The sequence below is a fragment of the Dreissena polymorpha genome, chromosome 10 (genome assembly GCF_020536995.1).
Source record: "Dreissena polymorpha isolate Duluth1 chromosome 10, UMN_Dpol_1.0, whole genome shotgun sequence".
Taxonomy (NCBI): Eukaryota; Metazoa; Mollusca; class Bivalvia; order Myida; family Dreissenidae; genus Dreissena; species Dreissena polymorpha.
The window spans coordinates 57615088-57639622 of NC_068364.1; the positions used below are offsets into that span (position 1 = coordinate 57615088).

General features: G+C 35.4%; 3 protein-coding genes across 3 annotated transcripts in view; 1 reads left to right on the forward strand and 2 right to left on the reverse strand.

Moving 5' to 3' along the window:
• Positions 1-22496, reverse strand: part of LOC127849145 (uncharacterized) — a 108321-nt gene extending 85825 nt beyond the window's left edge. The window contains exons 1-2 of the mRNA XM_052381864.1: positions 22219-22496; positions 21456-21519 (exon numbers count right to left, since the gene is read on the reverse strand). The gene's annotated coding sequence lies outside the window, so the exon portion shown is untranslated. The remainder of the gene's footprint in view (positions 1-21455; positions 21520-22218) is intronic.
• LOC127849146 (uncharacterized) lies at positions 548-12125 on the forward strand. The gene is made up of 7 exons (XM_052381866.1): positions 548-571; positions 3701-3836; positions 6532-6773; positions 8367-8493; positions 9278-9414; positions 10272-10449; positions 11809-12125. The coding sequence occupies exons 1-7, from the start codon at positions 548-550 to the stop codon at positions 11961-11963; spliced, it is 999 nt and encodes a 332-aa protein (XP_052237826.1). The 3' UTR covers positions 11964-12125.
• On the reverse strand, positions 14904-19120 carry LOC127848135 (uncharacterized). The gene is made up of 2 exons (XM_052380434.1): positions 17736-19120; positions 14904-15792 (listed from the first exon to the last, which is right to left on the reverse strand). The coding sequence occupies exons 1-2, from the start codon at positions 18183-18185 to the stop codon at positions 15178-15180; spliced, it is 1065 nt and encodes a 354-aa protein (XP_052236394.1). The 5' UTR covers positions 18186-19120; the 3' UTR covers positions 14904-15177.
• Positions 22497-24535: the final 2039 nt, after the last annotated feature.

Consider the following 24535-nt stretch of genomic DNA (forward strand, 5'->3'; position numbering starts at 1 on the left):
GTCGTCTTCTATATGGATTTTCGATTTTGATCGTTTCCTTTGGCCTAGTCGTGAATGTAATTATATCATAATAATGTGCATTACCATGTCGACTATGCGCTTCGGATCATGTTGTGTCGTTGTTCTCTTCCTCAAAGGAAACATCCAGGCACTCCATGACTCTGTATTTAGAAAAAACATTTTCTTTATTTCGCCTTTGAGAGATAACCAATACGTGCTCTGTGAGAAACGCATACACGCTAAAGCGTTGTCGTAGCGAGGCATATACGTATACTGTCAGAGACATGATCATACATAATCAAACTATTTAGCCTTTATTTCTGATAACTGGGTCACCCTAAACATTTCTGAACACACCAGTGGCTTAACGATACACACATCAAAATGGAAATTGTAAAATTGTGTCAATTAAACATAGTTGTATACCTTAATTGCATTTTTGTAAAATAAAACTTGACTTCGATTTGATAAATCAGCGGTATATTTAATGTTTAACGCATAAACCAGACACATGTTGAATCATAATTTGATGTAACAGACCTATGACATGTCATTGTGCTTAAATTCAGAGGTTTGTTATTATAAAAGCATAATCTTACCTGTTTTAAACACAAATTTCCAATAATCCGTTCTTCGATGTCATGTGTATGTACACAATGTTTTCGTAGTAAAACATATACCCGACTTCGTAGCGAAACGGACTACGCTTATACCTCGTCAGCCCCCAGAGGCTGCACTTGAAGAAGTTGGCCTCGGGTATTTGTGGCACAATTTCAGGGCCAATAAAATATCATTAGAAGAAGCCAAAAAGTTGACTGATGAAGAACTGTCCGCCATAGACGTCAATACAATAGGAGATCGAGTTCGATTAAAGGAAAAATTAAAGGAAAGTGGCGAAGGTTAGTGACACATTATTTCGACCTTCTAAAGGGTACAGTCAACTCGCCGATAACGAACCGTAGCCCTTAACGAATCAGACAATATTTAACAGAATGGAAATCTTATTTAATGCATGCCTTTTAAAATTATAAAGCATCAATCGTTGAGGGCTTTCATTTTGACTTTTGCAGACTGAAAATGGTTGTTGATCTTTGTAGATGAAATGCAAACACCGCGCCTTTTTGATCCAGATTCAGAGCCTCGTTTTAAATTGAAAGACAGAAGTTCACCTCGTGTTTTCTGACGGTGATTTTCAGCGAACAATAAAATCGTGGCTTAAAAGCAGGATCAAGGTATGCACTTTCCTCCATCATATTATTTCCCTGGTCATTTGCTTGTTTAAAGGGATCTTTTCACGCTTTGGTAAATTGACAAAATTGAAAGAAGTTGTTTCAGATTCGTAAGTTTTCGTTTTAGTTATGATATTTGTGAGGAAACAGTAATACTGAACATTAACCATGCTCTAATATAGCCATTATATGCATCTTTTGACGATTTTAAAACCTAAAAATTATAAAGCGTTGCAACGCGAAACGATTGAATAATTTGGAGAGTTCTGTTTTTGTCGTTAAATTTTGTGAAACTACGAAGATTGCTTATATAAGGTATAAAATACGTCAAGAATGTGTACTCGGCGGAATAGCTCAGTAGGCTAAAGCGTTTTTACTTCAGGACTCTGGCAGGACTCTAGGGGTCACTGGTTCGAAACCTGCTCCGGGCAATGTTCTTTTCCTTTTTTTAATTGTTTTTCTTGATTTTTTACTGGAGCTTTTAAGATCCAATGTTTACATTTATCAATATAAAGCATTTAATGAATAAGTTAAAAAAATGCCAAAATCTGTGAAAAGGCCCCTTTAATGGCCTGCTGACATGAAAGTAAATTGACCTAATTTTGCCCATAGCGAATTGCAGTTTCATTAGGTGAGGGGTCGTCTCAAAAGTGTTTGAAGTACAGAATGTAGGTTAAACGCTACTAATTGGAGCTGTTTGAATTTCATATAGATTCCACAACGTTACATTTAAACATTTTCTGGCATATATAACTTTCAAAGAAACGTTTTATTGCAAATTACCCATTATTTAAACTTTAAAAGGCTTTGATAGCAAGTGTTGATTGCTTATTTAAAAAAAAAGTTAAATAAAGTTTCTAATGTCTTGTAAGTTGTATGGCCATGTCAGATGGGAGGCTCAAAATGGGAATGTTTGTTTCAAACTTCTTGATATGAATTGAATGTTATTATTTCCCCAAATCTATACTGGGGGACATATTGTTTTTGCCCTGTCTGTTGGTTTGTTGGTTTTCATCAAACATTTTTATGCCCCCCTTCGAAGAAGCTCATGTCCGTCGGTGTGGCGGTCGGTCTGTCGGTCCGTCCACCAGGTGGTTGTCAGATGATAACTCAAGAACGCTTAGGCCTAGGATCATGAAACTTCATAGGAACATTGACCATGACTCGAAGATGACCCCTATTGATTTTGAGGTCACTTGGTCAAAGGTCAAGGTCACAGGTGAAGGTCACAGTTACTGGAAATAGGCATTTTAAGGATTTAGCATGGTTCAAACAAGGGAAACAACTACCGTTTATGCATGTACTTTTTGTTACAGCATTTGCCTCCCTTGTAATTTATTTAAATTTTACCAAATGTAAGGCTTACAGCATTTTTGTAATGCATTGTATCAATAAACATCGGGCAAAATGAAATTAAGGTTCTACCACCACCACCACCACCACCACCACCACCCACCACCACCACCACCACCACCACCACCACCACCACCACCACCACCACCACCACCACCACCACCACCACCACCACTGCCCGCTTTCGAAGAAGAGGGGGTATATTGCTTTGCTCATGTCGGTCGGTATGTCGGTCGGTCTGTCGGTCCGTCCACCAGGTGGTTGTCAGATGATAACTCAAGAACGCTTAGGCCAGTTAGGCCTAGGATCATGAAACTTCATAGGAACATTGACCATGACTCGCAGATGACCCCTATTGCTTTTGAGGTCAATTGGTCAAAGGTCAAGGTCACAGGTGAAGGTCACAGTACTGGAAATAGGCATTTTAAAGATTTAGCATGGTTCAAACAAGGGAAACAACTACCGTTTATGCATGTTCTTTCTGTTACAGCATTTGCCTCCCTTGTAATTTATTTAAATTTTACCATATGTAAGGTTTACTGCATTTTTGTAATGCATTGTATCAATAAACATCGGGCAAAAATGAAATTAAGGATCCACCACCACCACCACCACCACCACCACCACCCAACCACGACCACCCACCACCACCACCACCCACCACCACCACCAACCACCACCACCACCACCACCACCACCACCACCACCACCACCACCGTTGTTCACAGTGAAAAAAACGTATTCAGACAATGGCGGCTACTACAACTTATAGCCCATATGAGGGGCATGCATGTTTTACTAACAGCCCTTGTTAACATTTGCCATAACTTTTGCAATATTGAAGATAACAACTTCATATCTGGCATGCATGTGTATCTCATGGAGCTGCACATTTTGAGTGGTAAAAGGTCAAGGTCATCCTTCAAGGTCAAAGGTCAAATATATGGGTCAAAATCGCTCATTTAATGTACACTATAACTTCAAAACAACTTCTCACATGCATGGAGCTGCTTCACATTTTGAGTTTGAAAGGTCAAGATCATTCTTTAAGGTTAAAGGTCAAATATATGGGGGACATAGTGTTTCACAAACACATCTTGTGTTTATTCTGCTTTCAGACAATGCCCTGTAAGAAAAAGAAGGTAGTCCAATTTGTGCACTCCAGTCCTGCACAGAAATCTGCAAAGGCAGTATCCAATAAATACAAACTAAAAGGGAAGAGGATGAGTCCGAGAAAGAAGAAAGAGGATGGCTGTACGGAGAGTCCTTTATAGCGTAAACACAAACTCATACATGCCATTGACTTTATTTCATTTTCATTAGCAAACATATACTAATTATGCACAACCGAAAGAATAACTAAACCATACTAAAATATTATATGTAAAATATCAAAAGTACAAGTGGCTAGCCATGTACATATTTTAATTACTATATACTTGTATTATTGCACTTTCATAACAACTTTGTGAATATGCATAATAATGTAGGTATTGTTTGCTCTATAAATTTGTGTCCATTTCATTACAGAAACCAGATGATTCCATGGTTTTGGCACCAACAAAAAAGGAAATGGTATTAAGAAACTGTTATTAAGGGATACTATTTTTTCCAAATAAGACCACCCAATACCACACTCCCTACTCAGTTACTTGTCTAACCAGAATACACTAACATTCATGATGAGTGTGCCAGTTTGGTATGGTTACCAGAATTAGATACTTTTCCAAACCACATGCATTCCCCTTATAACTGATGAAAAGAGGCAGCTAAAACTTCAAGATGTGGCCGGTCTACCCATTGGCCATGTCCCAAGAAATTTGGCAGGATTCTTCCGGCCTTTGATGGAGAGTGGACACATTGTAGCTGAGGTGACTAGAGAACCTGTCCCAAGGTTTCCTTCTTGGCCGGCACTAAAGGAAGAAGGACGGGGTGTAGCGCTTCAATGTAATTACATTATCACACATTCTGATATTGAGGCACAATACAATAAACTTTTAGAACTGCTCAAAAGTATCTCTGACGGGACGGCCATGGAACTTGTTCTGTAGCTACTCGGAGTATTTCTTTGCATGCGTTTTAGATTACAAGCAGTAATCTTTGATCTCTGTTGATTATCTAGTCAGTTTGATAAGCATATAATGTTAATTCCAATCACTTATTTCTTTAATTTTGTATGTTGATTACAAGAAGTAATTTTGACTTCAGGATATAGGTATGTGTGATCTCTGTTTAATCTAGTCAGTATTGATTAGGCTTAGCATTTAACATGTTATTTGCAGTCGCCTTTTTGTATTTTTTTCTGTTGATTACAGTAGTTATCTTTGATCTCCTATATAAATACATGTATCTATACAGACCTATGTTTTGTTGACCTTTGAATATTTTATTGACATTATATATCTGTTTAAATAAACAAGCATAATATTTCATTAGTTTTGTCTTAATAATTATGCCCAGAATCTTTCTTTAGATTACATAATATAAGTATTTAATTCTTACATGATGGCAATTAAGCTGGCTGACATCTTTACAGTATTTAGTTTATGGCAATCTGTATGGGCGGATGACTATAAATGTTTTCAATGCGCTACATATCTTATAAACGCAAAATTGAGTATTTGGCGTTACATTACTCCAAGAAATGACCACGAATACCACGAGAAGACATGGAGGTATCATAAAAAGTGTAAACTGACCAGACATTGCCACCTGTGGTTAGGGACCAATATACAAGTATAGGTCCCTGCTGTGGCGTATGACACCATAGTGTTATTTAGTATTGGTCGGCACAGTATCTGATCATAACGAGATAATCGGTTTGTGCTGAACACAGGGGCAATAAAACCACAGATCTATCAATAAACAAGATTGTTAAGATATCTTTTATTGAACATCGCGATAAAAATGCTCAAACCACGGACTCTAGATTACACGGATAAGAAACATGGCAACATTCTCAGAATCATCACTGCTTTATGTGTAATCACCTAACAATTCGTCTAACAAGGGACAAAATTGTCACAAAACCAGGTTTTCATTGTGAAAAAAAAATCTGATAAAGGGAGAAAACTCAAACTGAACTTTTGAAATGACCAAAAAAAATTAACCCCCTTTGTAAGTTTTTTTTTTTTTTTAAATCTATTTTTAGTCGTGGCGACCTTGACATTGGAGATATTGACGTGATTCTTTCGTGGAACACACCGTCCCATGATGGTGAACAAATGTGCCAAATGATTTTAAAATCTCACAATGAATGACATAGTTATGGCCAGGACAAGCTCATTTATGGCCATTTTTGACCTTTGAACTCAAAGTGTGACCTTGACCTTGGAGATATCGACGTAATTATTTCGCGCGACACACCGTCCAATGATGGTGAACAAATGTGCCAAATGATTTTAAAATCTGACGATGAACGACATAGTTATGGCTCGGACAAGCTCATTTATGGCCATTTTTGACCTTTGAACTCAAAGTGTGACCTTGACCTTGGAGATATCGACGTAATTATTTCGCGCGGCACACCGTCCAATGATGGTGAACAAATGTGCCAAATGATTTTAAAATCTGACAATGAACGACATAGTTATGGCCCGGACAAGCTTATTCCGCCAGCCCGCCAGCCCGCCAGCCAGCCAGCCCGCCAGCCAGCCAGCCAGCCCGCCCGCATTCGCCAATCTAATAACCAGTTTTTTCCTTCGGAAAACCTGGTTAAAAATAATTTATATATTTGAGTTGAAGACGATGTACTGTTGTATAAGTCTGAATAAACTATCTGTCTGCCTGTCTAAATCTAAGCCGTCATCGTCCCAGTGATAAAAAAATCTGATTTTGAATAGTTGGACATGATGCCCTGATGTCAAAATATGAAATGACCCGCGTTACACCGACCGTGATTTTCAAGAATCTTTAATAAATTGATAATTAAAGGTAAATGCGGTTATAGCATGCAAGACCTTCTGTGAGGCCAATAACATCAGTGATCCGACAAACATCCTCAAAATCTTCCAAGGACTGATGGTGACTGGAAGGCCTTTGGGCCTCGACGAAACATCGCTAACAACAGGGATCTCTGGTGAAACCAATTTTATTATGATTGATCGAAACGATGTAATTCGAACCTCCTTTGACGAAATAAACGACATCCCTGACCTAAGGAAATGTTTAGAGGTTCAATTTTATGGTGAGGTGAGTATAACATACAATTTCCTTTCTTAGAAGAGATCGTGAATTTCTGATTATGGTCTTTTGATGGTCGAGTCATATATCTTTAACAAGTACCTACATGACTATTTTCAAACAATGATAAACTTGTTGCCTTGCATTTGAATTGTTGACATTTGCATTAAAAGTACACATATTCAATACAATGCTAAAGGACGAAGGGGGAATACTCATGGACTACACTGAGAGACTTTAAAAACGCTCCAGTTGTAAAAATAACGAATTGATAAGGTTAACATTCTTCTTTTTGTATGATATTTAGTAATAATTAGTAAACGTATGTTACCAGCAATGTTCCCATATGTGTATTGAAAAATAATAATAATGAAAGGAAATATTACAAATCTTAGAGTAACACCCTCAATATCTAAATTCGCAAGTTTACCAAAATCAATAACGCGTGTTACTTCCATTAGAAGTAATGCAGGCAGTGCATCTACGTCTCATCGGCAACACAATGTTTGTAATTTATTGCTTGGAAATGTTATTCCACTGTTGTATTAAGGCTTGACGTAGTTGGTTGACATTCCTAGTGGCCGAACAATGGGCCCTCGAGCGACTTCCTAACTCGTCGCAGATATACTCAATGGGTGACTTGTGATAGCGTTTAACAGTCTAACGTAGCAATTCTATTTGTGGCAAGAAAATCTCTTGTAAGTCGAGCCGAGTGGGCGGGCAAGTCTCGCAGCTTTGTTTCTATCAGTCAAACTGTATCTTTTGTTAGGACTTTGACAACGCAAACCAACAGCACGCAGTCTTTGAGGATTTAAGCGGTTATGAATTTTCAGACTTGTTAATAACATAAAATTAAAAAAAATAGAGTTATAACTTATTTTTTAATAGTGACAAAATATTTGTATAAAGTGGAGCGTTTTTAAAGTCCCTAAGTGTATATATATCCAAAACAACAAATTAAGATAACTCAAGTTTAAACACACCCAATAAGCAATTATTCCAGAATTGACTTCATGATTAACCTAATTTGAAAACATTGACTGTTTGCGTCTTGCAGAAGACATGACATTTGAAGGCATTGTGACAAAAGGAGAAATTATTGATAATGAGCAATTAATGCTTTAAATGATATTGATATTTTATCTCCTTCGTACGTGTACTACATTTGAAGCAGACAACTTTTAAATCCGTTTCATTAAATTGCAGATAGCAATATACACCATTAGCCCTTGCAAACAATGTGACAAAAGGAGAAAATGCTCGTTATGATAAAATTCTACTTTTATAACAAGGTTTTCAAATGCCGTTGCCTGCTGCAGGATGAAAAAGAATCGTCTGCAGAGACCAAATAGTTAAACATACTATCTATAATTTGATATGCATTTGTAAATATCTATACCTGAGTCGTCTAGTGTAAATTCATCACAGATGCGAAATGATTAAAAGAAGACACGCCTTATATTTCTTAAACCAAGAGGACAACTTGGAGACTTTTTTAATTAAACTGTTTCCAGAGCTGTCTGTTCTAAAAGTGATAAATTAGTAGGAATTTAGTCATACACTTTTCTATGATATTGTTTAAAACCAAGTGTAACCTTTCAGACTGCTGTTGATTATGGTGGACCAAGAAAGGAATTATTCTGCCTTATTCTTCAAACTCTACAGACTGAATACTTTGATCCTGTGAAAGAGTGGTGTAACAATTATGAAATCATTGGAAAGATAATGGGTAAGCATTAAAGAGTCTAACGAAAAATTAATACTAATTCTATCCGCGTTTTCCATTTAAAGTATGCTTCACAATGCCTAATCGATTAACCCCGATAACTTTGTGACATGTCCATATTTATAATCTAAGTTGTCTCTGCTGTCGAATTCGCTTCTTTGTATCGGACGGCACTCATTTGAATCACAGGAGCTTGAAGTTCTATAAATAAATAACGTATACGAAAATTACTTAAATACCCCACCCACCCAACTTCTCTATATAAATATATATAAATATATGTTTTTTATATAGAGAAGTGGGGTGGGTGGGGTATTTTAATAATTTTCGTATACATTATTTATTTATAGAATTTCAAGCTCCTGTGTTTGAATCAAACGACTGCCGTCCGATATAATTATAAAAAAGCAGATTCGACAGCAGAGAAAATACGGATTAGTCCATGCATCGGTAGACGACAAAAGTAACTGACATATATAAATATTGTATTTAAACATTATTTGTAAATATAATTGGAATACTTGTGCTTCCTTATACTTTAACAGACACATGTTTCATGTATTAGCTTTGATATGTGGGAAACAATACTAAAAGCTGTTTGAATGATAGTTCTCATTTCCCAAAGGAAACATTGTTCATGATAATGGGCGGATTCTCAGTGACATGGTGTTTGTTTTCAAAGAAACGCTGTAAAAAATATCACAATATAGATAAGATTATTTGTAAGCCCCCTTTAATTGGTTTACTATCAACATACTGCTTAAGTTACATTTCACATATTCTTCAGCCCTGAGTACACTCCAAAACGGTAGGCTACCACGACTTTTAACAGCAGAAATAGTACAGGAAGTGTTTTTTAGCGATTCGGAACGACCATGCGTATTTGATCTAAGAAAGGGACTAGACAGTCTAGGGCTTATACAGGTAAAAGAAATAGAAAATCGCAATACATGTTTTTCCCTCTGCAATGTGAGTCATAAGGATTACGACTTTTCCTCTTAACATACATATAACTGCAATTCACATACCAATAACCATGTTATGAAGTTGTGCGTGAAGTAAAAAAAATCCGGATCGGTTGTATATTCTCAGAGTTGTGTGCCCTTTACTGTAAAAAAACCATGCATATTGAGTAAATTGTTATGTGCGATATATCTCAAAATGATTTTAAACAAACCTCACACGAATGATAACCATGATATGTAGTTGTGCGCGGAGTAATTAGTTTCCGGACCGGATTTGTATTCCAAGAGCTACTTGCCCTGTACTAAAAAATATCATGCATTTTGAGTGCATAGTTTGTGTGTGCTAGATCTCCTACACTATTCAATGGAGTTTAATCGAGACACAAATGATAACCATGATATGTAGTTGTTTGTGAAGTAAATAATTTCCGGATCCAATAAGTTATCCCGGCGGTCAGTGCACCAATAGTGCATAGTTTTCTTTCTTAACCACTGACAGCACTCACACGTGAACACAATTGTTCAGAGATGAGAGACGGATTAATTCCGTCACATTGACTTTATTAAACGTCGGAAAAATTATTGGCCGAGCCGGGGTTCGAAATCAAGACCCAAAGTCGGACTCCTTACTGACTGAGCTAATAACGTTTCAGAACAGTAGCGGGTAATGGCAACAGGTATCATGGAAAAAACTAATGCGAAATTAAAATACCATGTCGTTTAAAAAGTATAATTTCATTGCCTGGAAAAAAAAGGTTTCATGCATGTTTATCCTCCTGTCGCATATGTTATACGTTGGTTTACATTTCTTTGTAGCTAACCCGTGAAATGCCATCATTCATTCACTTATTCACTCCAAAAGAGCCAACCCCTGTAACTGTAAAAATGGTAACGCAACTAATGGAACCACATTTCAGTGAAGAAGGATCCAACCGCAGAACATTGGAATCTGCAATATACTCACGATTTATTAAATACATACGGGAAGCAGCAAGTAAGAAAAACATATTTTTATGTTCAAGCAATAAATTGTAAGTCTAAGAATTTATAATTTAACCATCATTTTTTTGGTTTCAGATCCCGTCAATTGGGTCTCATTTATCTCATACTTCATTATTAAAATGATAAAGTGCATCTTGAAAAGACTGACATATTACACTTACATAATTGCATATGAATACATTTATGTTTGCATGCTATATATATAGCACGCAATAATATATGTATGAGAGAGATAGAATCAAATTATTTCCATTCCACTTGTAAATAGAGGAGTGCTTGTTGGTTGCATATTCAATTCACACTTATATGCAGATATATATATCTACATACATATACACATATATACAAATATACAATATACATTCACACATATATGCATATATATACGTATACATATTAGCTATTTGTGAAGTCTATGTCGAAAGGTGAAAACACTCAGAATACGTATATTTTTAACTCGCCACAAAGTTATTTATCGACTTTAATATCCATCCAAAAATAGGACAGAAACTATAAGAGCAATGACGGGAAGCTCGATTGGAAGGTTACTTTCAGATTACAAGTTAACAATTAGTTTAGATTAGCAGTTTATGAGACTTATTACTGTTGGAGCTGATGGAGGTATTTTGATCTCAAAAGAAAGGATGTGCAGTAATCAGGAATCAAAACTCATTGTCGAATAAAACTTAACCCTTTACCTGATACAAAATCATTATGGCGTTTCTGCAGCTGACTAGAATCAAAACTTTTTGTTTAAGGAGATGTATAGTCTTTTTGTAATGTCTTTGTATGGGTATATTAAATCGTCCGATAGAATACCAGGAGATCACGCATGTTATAGCGGTAGTTCATACTATTTATAATGCAAATGGTGATATACCGTTATACCAAACTAAATGTTACTTAAATGTGTGTGACAAAGGAAAACTTGTTCATCACTAGTTAGGGCCTACATATAATGAGATCTAGTGAAACTTGCTGCAAATGTTTATTGATATAATATCATAATAAAGCGCCAGCAGATTTTTTCTTCTGTCGCATTGTATTCAAACAACGTCTGCTGGGAAAGAAAAGTAGATGACTATATAGCTAAACAACAACCAGTGGTCCGTGAATGAACTGGAATTTTCACGTGAAACAGTCACGCATAATAAAAATTAAAGTGATTTTACGGACCATTGGCCGTTGTTGAGTTAAAACAAAACCCGATTCGGAAGGGGAACAGTTTTCACAAATTAAAATACTTAAAGAGTAAATAACCGAGCTCGGAGAACGCTTAAAAAAATACACCGTGTTCTTTTGATGTGATCGTGTTTCATCCGGAGAATTAAAGTGTCGTTTATTTTTCTAGGTGAACGTAGGCAGCCAGTTACTCTTGGAAAGGTGCTGAAATTTGTTACTGGAACAGAAGAAAAGCCTGTGTTGGGATTTTCGTTGAAGCCATCCATCCACTTCTCAGAAAACAATCATTTTTGCCATCCGCCAATACATGTATCAACTGCTTAAATTTGACCATTCCCTCCGAGACTGCGGCTATTCCAAATGACACCGAGCTGTTCAACCTGTATGATTATGCCTTCTCAAATGACTTTTTTGGACTGCAATAAATTTGATCAAATGTGTGAGACAGGGGAAAAGAACTACTTGAGATAATACAGCCACGGTGTAAATCCAGACAACCATAGTGTATTCAGTATAAGTTTTCAAATTTAATTATTTTATGCATGAATGACTATGCACTTCAATAAATTGGCATTTTTACATTCATTTTGTATTTGCAGTGTAAGATACTCTTCAGAAGAATAACGAGATATGGTTCTCTGTTTCCATGTTTTGTTTGTTCTCTTGTCAATTATTCAAGTTCCTATTTGATTAATCTGCATATGTCTAATTGCATATTTGTTGAATAGTAATTCAGTGCAATACGACGGTAAGTACTTTTTAATTTAAAAGCACTTACCATAGTATTACACTGACCTGACTGTTGAGAGATTTGCGTGTGTAGTGTTTTAGACTGAGTTAAAAGTTGCATGCTTATCAAAATGCTTTCTTTTTGTTTATTCTTTCTGTAAAATAATTTTAAAAAACGTATAGGCAGGGGTGCTCAATAAACTTAAGTCACTCGTACCTGTTACGAATTTGCAACACAAGACGTTAAAATAGATGGGTTGTTTTATACATAATAAGCAGTTGAAAATGTTATGAAATGAGAAATCCGCCATTATGAACAATGTCTCATTATCTCATGAGCTTTTCAAATACCGTCTGCTGCAAGACGCATATATGACTCTGCAGGAACCAAAGCGCAAACTTCGAAAATGATATATTTAAAGCACTTTAGGGCACTGCAGACGGAAATTCACAACATTGCAGTGAAATAGAAATTTCTTACCTTTAAAAAAACCCAGTTTATACATAGTTTTCAAATTTCGATTATAATCCTTTTATATATTTCTTTAGGAAAAGCGTTTGAACATGCTCATTTTTGCATGCACACACTATCAAAGATTGATTGTAATTGACATTTAGTTACAAACTGTTTAATGTTACAAATTCTTTTTTGAATATATAGATTTGTTTATTCTATTATTTGCATTTCATCAATCGTTTTCTATAAGATATGCAACACGTGGGCTATTTATTTAAAAAAACGGGAATGAATCGAGGAAGGATTCCGACTTTTACCAGTTTACGATAGAGTGTCCTTTGATAATGCAACGTAGGAATCGTGAGTAGGTGAAATGTTGAGAAGGAATAACTGAACAATTGAAAGAAAGCCATACTACAACATTCAAACAAACTGAAATATGCCATACAATCAAGTTCCCCTTAATATCTACGAGTTAATCCAATCCGTTACAAAACTAGGGTATCATTGTTTTAATGAAGGAAACATAAACTGAAACAAGAGCTGTCTCCGAAGGATAAGACATGTCCCCGAAGATGCTCTGATAATAGGAAGATGCTTTGATGGAAACATTAGGTTAAAACAGGATATTTGTCACTTATGTATGATACCATTACAAATGGCTTATATATTTGGCAAATTTTGCTATAAATTAAGGTCCGTAACTCTGAAGTGCCCAGGTCAATTTAACTGGTCATCGAACTCGACCGAGATTTTATGGCTTAACGGATTTTCATGAAGATTGGTGAAGATCCGATGACAATTGCTTGAGTTATTTAGTGGAAACGAGAAATACATTTTTTTTTTCGTTGATTCACTGGCCGTAATTCAGGAGTGTCTGAGTCAATTTGGCGGAATTGTGTAACTCGACGTAGATCTTATTTCATGAAGTCTGTGACGATCCGATGACAATTACTTGAGTAATTGAGCGGAAACGCAATTCTTTGATGATTCAAGGTACATTTGGCTGATTATCGAACTTAACCTAGATTTTATTGCCTTACACATTTTAATAAAGTTTGGTGAAGATCCGATGATAATTGCTTGAGTCATTTAGCGGAAACGAGAACAAACCTAATTTTACGATGATTTAAGGGCCGTAACTCAGGAGTGTCTGGGTCAACTTGGCCGATTATCAAACTTGAACTAGGTGTTATTGCCTTTTACATTTTCATGAAGTGTGGCGAAGTTCCTATGACATTTGCTCGAGTTATTGAGCGGAAACATGAAAAATACAAATTTTACGATGATTCAAGGGCCGTAACTCTGGAGTGTCTTGGTCAATTTGGCCGACAATCGAACTTGACCTAGATGCTATTGCCTTGCACATTCTGATGACAATTGCTTGACTTATTGAGCGGAAACTAAACCGGATGGACGGACTAACTAACTAACGGACGGTGCGATTTTAATATGCCGCCAGAACCAAAGGTTCGGGTGCGTAAGAACAAACATAGCCAACATACATCAGCAATCGTGTATGTTTTATCACATGGGGCCATCTCTGTATTTCTAAATAATTATAATGTGACAGCATCTGTGTTTGAACCATAAATATTTGCAGAGTCGAGCAAATGATAGGAAATAAGCATTTGCTTATGTTGAGCAAATGTTCCTATACTCAGTTTTTTTTTATCTAAACAGTCAAATTATACAAGTCTTGTCAAAAACAACACCGAGTCCGTAATAACTTCAAACATCACCTTCTCATAGTATTATCAGTACTTTAATTTGGCATTGATGTGTGTGTGTACACTTTAATAATCAATGATTATTTACCATAAAGGCGGCATCAGCCTTAATTTCATCGACTGCCTTTCGCTAATGGTATATTAATAGATCAGTGCAACACTCAGTTAAATGCTGTTTACTTTTCAATCACTTAGTTTAGTATTACAGTGACACAGTGATCTGTTTGGACCATAAGAGTATTTTGAGGAATTATTGGTTAGCTATATTAACACCTTATTGTGCTTGATACACGGTTTACAAATGCAATTGGCGAAATAACCATTCTGAGTTTTACAATCATGAAAAAGAACAGTGTCATACATTTATTTCTACACTATTAGTTAGTAAAACTGTCATGTCTTAATATAATGTGTACAGCTTGAATGAAAATCTGGACTCCGGATCGAGAACTCTCAAAATCTGTATCTAAATGTTCCAACTCCTGCTGACACTGTTGAGAAACAATATATGTTGATTGCTGAAATATCGGCCTGGACTCATGTAATAGCTGGTTAGCATTTACGGTATCTGCTTCGTCTGCTGTTTGAGAAGGACGGTCTGTATTTATGTTTATTGCTCCTGCTAAAACAAACGTTTAGGAGTAGAACGAACAGTTCGCAATCTGTGGTTTGCCCACGCCTCATTCCACGTGTCAAGTTTATGGTTTATGTTCGAAAGGAAAACAAAATGCAGTGCGTATATGTGGCGCTCATCCAGAGGATCTAGAATACTTTCCTCTTCCATATAAAAGAAAAGGTCATGGAAGTAAGACAGAACATCTTCGTACACATCCCTCCACATTCTCTCAACACGCTGGTTATGAACGCTTTTGCCAGTTATCATTCCATAACCGTTATCCAGCATATATCTGGCAATATCAAGATTTTCCATTCCTTGATCTGTTCGAACTTTCTTTGGAATCCCATATTTTGCTACAGCTTTCTTAAAGCAGCCGTATACTGTTTTGGACTTGTTGTTATCGATACATTTAAGAAAAACAACAAAACGACTGAAGCCATCAACACCACCAGAAATAATGAATCTCCATCGAATTAGCTTGTGATTACTATCTATGTGCCATACATAATTTGGGGCCTCCACGTTGTAGATTCTTCTGTGCAAACGTCTGTGGCGTCTCTCTTGAATCCCTTCTTTATCGACAATGTGCAGTCGTTCTCTTAAGTGGGACCTCTTTACCTGTACGGAGTGCAAAATAATCTTGTTAGTAAGAGACATTTTAACATTTTCTTTTCCGCCTATCATTTACAATGGGTAGCATTCTAATCACCAAGGCAATACAGTATAAATAATCTGTCTTATGATTGTAAAATAAATCAATACAATAGGAGAGCCGACTCTATCTTGAAATTGTCTTTTGCAAAAAAGATGTTAAATTGTCTCTTTATAAGGGACATGGTTCAGTAGTCTGTTTCCAGGGAAGGCAACTCACTATTTTTGATCTTAGTCGATCAAGCAGTATGAACTTTACGAATTTGAAATATGATACTGCTGACCTCATCAACACATTCACAAAAGTCAATCACTCATGTCGCCATTTCCAATGACAATTATGACTGGTTCAATTTGAAATTGTCATGATCGCAACTGGATCTTTTCGGACTGTATTTTTTCCTTTATCGCCTGCTTTATATATTAATAGTGGAATAACACTATATATCTAATTATAATATATGGTGACATATTGTTTGCTTCGTTTGCTTATGCATATTCTAAAATGACTGAACTATATGCAGAAATATCCAAGAATCCATAATCGAAAATATTTTTTGCACAGGATATATATGCATTTTTTTTCAGCAAGATAATACCGACAAGCAATCATCTAAATACTATGTGCATTGACTACGGTCTTTGCAAATTTTTCCAAGCAAAACTGAATGATAATGGATCAGGAATAGCAACACACGGATATTAATATTGAAAGGGGATTTGGGGTTACGCCTTTGTGGAGATTCTATCGGTTATATCACGGCGACAAGTACCCCTATCAATGGCCCTTGTATTTCATTACCAGTAATGCAAAATATTATTTCCAAGCCACTGACTGCTTTTTCCACGTAAATACAGAAGTTTAGTGGTGTTAGACGAATAAATCCCGTCATTCAACGTAAGAGAGAATGTTGGCCGGCCAAGTCGTATTTCGAACATCCAACCCATGTATTTAGACTCTACCGACTGATCCTGAGGCCTCCGTGCACTAGTTATTCAAGTACTTGATTTGAAATCACAAGACAATGCCCGCTTGCGACCATTTCGGATTTTCGTGAGAAGAATTCTTCCGGCTGACTTATCAATCTAGTCACTAATGAGCCGGGTAGCTCAATATAACTGAAATAATGGAGACACGATGTAAAACCCTATGCAAAGAAACTCAAAACTGACTGAGCTATTGATGCGTGTCTAGAATAAGTATATACCACGGGCTGAATTGGGTAGATTTCATATGGGAAAGCAGTCAGTAGCTTGAAAACAATTGTGTGAAGTGGGCCTACTATGGTGAGAGTACGTGAATGTAGGAATAGAAAGAGTGATCGACGTATTATTACTAGAATGCTTTTGTATATGACCTGATCAAACACAATTCCAAACAAATGCACTTTACTCAGATGTCACTATATCCGATTATCTCATGGAATGGCCCATATTTACTAGACATAGCTTTTTAGTAGAAAGAAGGCCCGTAGGAAGGACAATGTAATTGAAGGGGCACAGTCTTTCTAGGGGGTGGGTCCCTCAAAAAAATGTATATTCCTAGATGGCTCTGGTGTGCTCTGACAATGCTTCACGCGTTCCAAAAAGGTAAAATAGCAACATAAATCTATGAACATATCAACTCAAATTAACATCAATTCTAAAATCTATGATAGTACATTTTTGGGCTAGGTGCACTCACTATTCCTACGGGCCTGGAAAGTATGGGCAGAGCTTTGGGTACTTGATGGGTATCCGTAATTCAGTTACATTATAGCTGCACACGTATATAATTTCCTCGGAATCAATATAATACTTCCTGGTCATAGACTGCTTTCCAACATGCACAGAGGGGCATAGAGGTAACATAAGTATAGTAAGTATATTTGGAAATAACGTAAATGAAAGTAAGAGAAATGTACGAGTACCTTTATTCCTCTCACACGAAGTATCTGTCCTATCATTTTCTCTCCGCAGCGAGGATACTCGGTAATAAGCTCTCTGACATGTTTGTCAAGCGTTTGGTTGTCAATATCAGTAAAACTGTGCACATATATGTTGAACTGACTCATTCGGCGAAACACTGTTCTCTCTGATACATCCAACATTTTAGCCATATCTTTCACAGTAAAGCCCGATTCCAACAATGTATGAATCATATCCTTTGTTATTTCGAACTTAAACACCTTGTTCTTTTTTCCAAATGGGATACATTCAACACGTAATCTCATCATATCTGCATTGCTATTAATTCCAAGATTAACAAAGTCTTTCCTTGTCAGTTTACAAATTATGTCAGGGGTTATTTTTTCGCTCCTGAATTTTAAAAAATGTGCATCCAAGTTAACGCTTCTTAAAACACGTTCCATTGCCTCCATGTTTAATATTTTGGTTGAAGGTTATGAACAAATACAGGTAAATAATGGGTATGTACAAAACACATTACAGTATTTGCAGAACAGTTGGTTGTGTTCGCAGAACGTGTAGTCATTTCGAGATAACGGTAAGGATTGTACACAATGAACTGCGATAAGGATACGTTACACAGTTGCACACATAGAACAACATAGTCTATATAGAACAACGGTAAAATGCACAAAACGACCAGTCTAATATACAGAACAATTTTTCACTTACTCGAAAAACACTTGTTCATAGCGAAATGCCATAAGCACATAATAAACATTTGTAAACACAGAACAACTTTAAGATTTACAAAGCGAATTGTCGAATTTACAGAACGAATTTAACTTTTCAACGAACAAACTGTTTTTCATAGAGAGCGGTTTTGATAACGTACTAAACACTACAGTGTAACTACATAACGGAATGTGTATTGCACAGAACAAAGTGCGCTTTGTAGAGAACAACAATAAAATCGGATAAAACCAATTGAAATATGTACATAACGATTTGTATATTGCACAGCAAAACTCGTCATACATACATAACGCATTATCTAAAGCACATAACGATGTGTAATTTGCACACAACAAAAAGTTTTTTTGTACAGAGCAAAGTTAATTCTGAACATAATACAATGATAATTGCACCAAACAAAATGCGAACTTTACAAGACGGAATTTTGTTTGTACAGAACGATAGATGAACTATATATAACACAATGCAGATTTCACTCTACAACTTGTTGCTTGTACCTAACGATATTCGAATCCCACGTAACGACCATAGACATGCAGACAACGAAAATAAAAGTATATAGGCGAGACAGCTGTGGCGTTCCATAATATCGGACTCCATGATTTGTTTGAAGTATCGCATTTTGACAAATTAGACGTTTATAAAGAAATTGCAAATCTGTATTAAAGCAAATAGACGCTACATGCTATAGAACGAGGCATATTTGCAACCGGCAACGTGAAATGTTTTCCGCACAGCACAAAATCTCACAGGATTTGCGTTTAACACAGACAGGCAATAACATTGTCTACCAGCACTAAATTTCCCCCGCAGTTTTAGATATTGAATCACTCAAAACAGGTGTCGACGCAAGAAAACTTAACTATTTGGACTGTTATGCAGTCTTCCTTATATATTGTGCCATGCATGTGTTCCTGAATAGACTTATTCGTTTTCCTATGATCGCGATTTGGCTGATAGGAAGTTCAACACTGTGATAAGATATTTCGTAGTTAGCAGTTTAAACACTGCCAATACATCAACATAAACAAATTCGTATTTCAGATCACTTTCACTAGCAATCACTTGCAATCAACCACTTTAAATAGCATATCACCCGTCACTTAAGACTTGCACAATCTAAACCACAAGTCACTTATAACAATTGTCACAGCAAAATTTCAATTTCACTTATCTTCAAATAAATAGCGTTTTGAATATTTTAGCATTAAAAAACATGAAGCTACATGCATAAAGCATATCAACCAAACATTGAAGTTAACATGTCTAACGAAAATCGATACCCATGGGCTGTGAAAAAAACACGCCTTGTCACCATGAAGGACAACTGTTAATTACACTGTTCATTAAAATAAAGGATGCGACAGGTTCACCGGTTAACCTACTGTACGATCGGTTAACCGGTTACATTTTCACGAAAAGGTTAACTAGATTCCTTTGAAAATAAAAAATAATTTAATTGAAACAATCATACAACTTTCATTTCTAACGCTCAATATACAAAGGTATGATATCGCCTTTTCTAATAAATCATGCCGCGCCGATAACGGGAAGCAATAAACATAGTAAACTGCAATAAACCAGTATTTGTATTTTTACAAACAAAGATAACAGCGAAAAGTTAATCTGGGATAGCGCTCAAACGAAAATATACTCGCGGGGGAAACGATACCGAGTAGGTCGCTAATCACGAAATGGAAGGTATAAGCAAGATAAAATAAAAGCATTAGAATGTTCTTCTGAATCATTATAATTATGGTTTGCTATCCAAATAAGGCGAATACACGCACCAAACGCATGTAGGTCGACGTATGACATTCCGAAAATGGTGCAAATGTTTTGGACAAATACATGGCGAATTTCTGACACGGACTTAGTGTATAAAATCAATATTTGACCTAAAACTTGAAACAGCATTTCAATCAAACAATCGGACTATTATTAGTTCTTTCTTCGACTTTAAATTAAAGTAAACTAAGCTTTAGTTAAGGATGCAATTGTGTGCATGTGCTTTTTATCGTTATAGCCAGTTAATAATATTTCAAGAATGACTTTAGAGTCCTACAATACATTTATGTTCATCAATTTTGCATACTTAATAATTAATTATTATTATTAATCTTCGTCGTCAGCAATATCACCACAACTGTCTAAAACAAGTCTTATTTAATTAATAAAGGGAATAATTAAATTTATTTAACAATAAATTTATACTTAACAACATTAAATTCATTTCTTTGAGTGTTGGAATGTGATGTAATATGCAAAACGTTTTGTCAGAAAAAGCCCGAATATGGAGAGCGATCATTTGTATACACCTGAATAAATATATTTCGTAATATTGTTATGGTAAATTGCCTTCCAGTTTTATTTTCAATTTAATATGTTCATAAACAGAAGCACGAAACAGGGTCCAAACAGTAAATACTTCGCCTTTAAATCATAATTGAAACACAATATGAAGTTTTTTTTTTAATTTTCATTGTTGCATGTCATATTAATAATTTTAAAAACTATTCAATCGCATCTGTTTGTCGCTTTGCATCTACCAGCGCATATTTGCAGTTAACTACAATTATTATATCTCCGGTGATCAATCGCCATACACATTCATTCTTTCGTGTAACATTATTGTTAAGTCTGCTTAAATTATTTAAGGTGATAAACGGTAATTTAAATATATACTTTGTTTCAGATTCTCAATGTTTGATGTCTGTTTTCACCATTACCAGAGTATTTAACAATTCGACATGATACATTGGAAAGATAAGTTCATAACTCAACATTATTTAATTGATTCCATATCTTTATGCTCTAAATATTTTTTATAGAATGAACACACTGGTTGTTACATGCAAAGGGCTGTAATTTGTTTGCACTTATTAACAACAGTTGATGGCTTAAAACCACTTGTAAGCCGTATTAAAAAGGGCCCCCAAAACATACCAACAACATACATATTTTATTCTTATTAATGAAATATTTACCTCGAAATTCACATCAACGAATCGTTATGGATATATTTCGTTGACATATCGATGTCGCAAAAAACTGTAAAAAAGTTAAAATAGTATAGTGTTATTTTAATTAGAAATTATCAAAGAAATGAATATGCAATTGTTATCTGAATCCATAAATTCCATTTTGAAGCGAGTTACAGTTTTCACCAAAGGGACGAGGAATCGTACCCCTTTAATTTAAACTTTTTAAAAACTTTTTCCAGGATATAATTTTATTTTGTATAAATTCCAGGAAAATCTTTCAAACAATTTAATGGCCTTTTTCCAATATGCAGACATTTGCGAACATGTCGTTTTAAAGCACACTCAACATTTTCTTTTCAACGCCTTGCGTTATCATTTAAACCTTGCGAGATATAAATAGAACCACATGTAGCATCTAGATAACACAGAATGAGGTCAATTTATTCACGAAGACCCTTCATGTTATATTTGTTGTAAATTAAACAACAATGGCATAAAACAATTACATAGTACAATTAAAACTGCATGTATATAGACTGGTTTTCGTAAAAACATTTGCTTCCGTCATTATAAAGGAATCGAAAAAAGTTATCGGTCATATTGCGTTTCTAAATCGCTTATTAATGTATCGGTACTTGTATAGACATGAATGAGTACTAGTATATCAGTTGTTAAGGATATTAAAAAAAATAATGTAACACAATGCTACAGCGTTCAATACAATCTATTTTAGAATCAACCGTTATGAACAAAAATCATTACCTACCACGTATCTCGAACTGAAATTGAATATCCAAGATGGCAGTCTCTATTGAAATACACATCCATCCACGTGATCAGTGAAACAGTCAGTGATTGGTTACATTTAGATTGAAGCCTAATCTAAACACCTACGTTCACAGTCGGAGCTCGGGGGCCATATCTATTCGCGGTACGACTATTATTTTTTGGTAATCCAACATGCATGTTATCAACCAATGACACAAATACTTAATTACCAAACTGTGTTGATCGATACATAGTACTTAAGCACAGTTGAAGAAGTCTATGCTATTAAAAATTATGAAATGAATCGGTCACAGATTTAAGTTAAGACAATAACTCGTATAAGAACAACTATGTAATAATTAATACCATGTTATTTCAGAAACGTCTACATTTAATCATATATAAGTACGTGTGCCGACAATTTATTGGAGGCAAAGCATCCGGTTTTATTACATTTACATTATAGACAAACGTTTTATCTTAGTGTTTCAAATTTTAATGAAAACACCGAAATCAAATAACTAAATTAATAGTAAATACACTGGGCCAGTGTACAACAAACCACCGACAAAACAGTCCTCTGTAATTCCAAAAATATGGAAGCCCGTGTTTATATTCCCAATAAGCAAGGATTATGTAAAAAAGCAAATAATTGAACAAGTGTTATTTCATTTCTATTGCTTTTCATACGTGTGTCACTGTACATCTATAAGTTATAAGTTATGTCACTTAAACACTGGTTAATCAATGATATGCTCAATAATATATGATACAAGTATATGGTTATCAACGTGCAAATATTTCGTATCACTAATTTCAATAAAATACATACGTTTTCTGCAAATACACAAAAGCCATAATTAATCTACAACCGATGCATAATCTCTGACATACATACACAATTGTTCGAGGCATTGTGAGAACTGAAATTAATTTGCACACAAAACAGATCAACACGTTCGTTTATCTACCACGTGCATTTATCTGGATGAGTTATGGTTTAACTAGCGTGGTTAGTTATCAATACCGGGCTTTGAGGTTTAAGGCATATCTCAGTCTTGACTTCTTCGTCAAAGAGTCCTGTTTGATGGTTTAAGGGACCTAAGCATATCAACTTAATGAATGTAGCAACTAAAATGAGCAGCTTTTTTAAATGCGATGTTTTATTATACAATTAGCACTTATATTGTATACTTTGTCATCGCTTATCATGATATATCTGTGGTTAATAACTTGTTATTCAGTAATTCAGGGTAAAGAAACATTGACCATTATCAGTAATCGAATGGATCGCCTGACTTGCAAAATAATATAAATGACACTCTTTCCCCTAAGAGGACTCAAAACATTAAACGTTTGTTAAATAAAGACTTGGAAATTAAATATATTATATACAAGTAGATTACATAGAAGAAAATATGATATATCATTTCTATTTTGAAAACAATATTTTATATGTGCATCGACCGCTTCAAATATAACCATGGTCGTCAACCCAGCAGCCCAGTACCGAAACTGCCCCCACGAGACCGTCGACAATACGGAGGGTAGCGTCTGATTAGCACCGGAAGCCATCAAGACCATGAGCATTAACTACCGACTAGAAATTAGGGAGACGACCGGAAGCAGCGCAAGGTCTTGTTTACATTTTTGAAACTTTATAAATTGATCTGACATTTAAATATTTACAGATAGTTGTATTGCTAATTCGTTTAATAACCAAATTAAAAATTGTGAGTATTTTTCATACCCACGTCGGAAAAGGCAACAAAACTGCGAAAAGACACAGTGGAGATGTTTTTTTACTATAAAAGAGTATATCATTGTAATTGAAGTTCTTAATATAAATGACAGGATACTTTGGTGTAAATTATCTTAATCTTTGTTTGGCTTTAAAAACGATGTATATGTGTTATATACCACCGGCTGAGTCTTTAGTGTACAGCAATGTAAATTCCATAAACAAGATTTTGATTTCTTTCATCAATTATCAAACGGTTTAAATATATATACAAACCGTGGTGATGCTATTCAAACGGAAGATTTTAGCTCACGTTTAAGTCAAAGATAGGATCTGGTAGATAATTAAAATATCAACCGTTATATTCATTTGCCTTAGTCTGAGTAACCTATTAATATTTTACCTCAACGAGTATCTGAGGATATACTTAAGAATACGTTTGGCCATAAACTGCTTACGCTTCGTAAAGAAAATGGTGTTTTCATTGCCTTATGGGCGTTTAGATAATGGCTGTATATACACCTTACAATTTGTGTAGACGCATGGTCGTGCAAGCACTGTTGATTTGGTGATC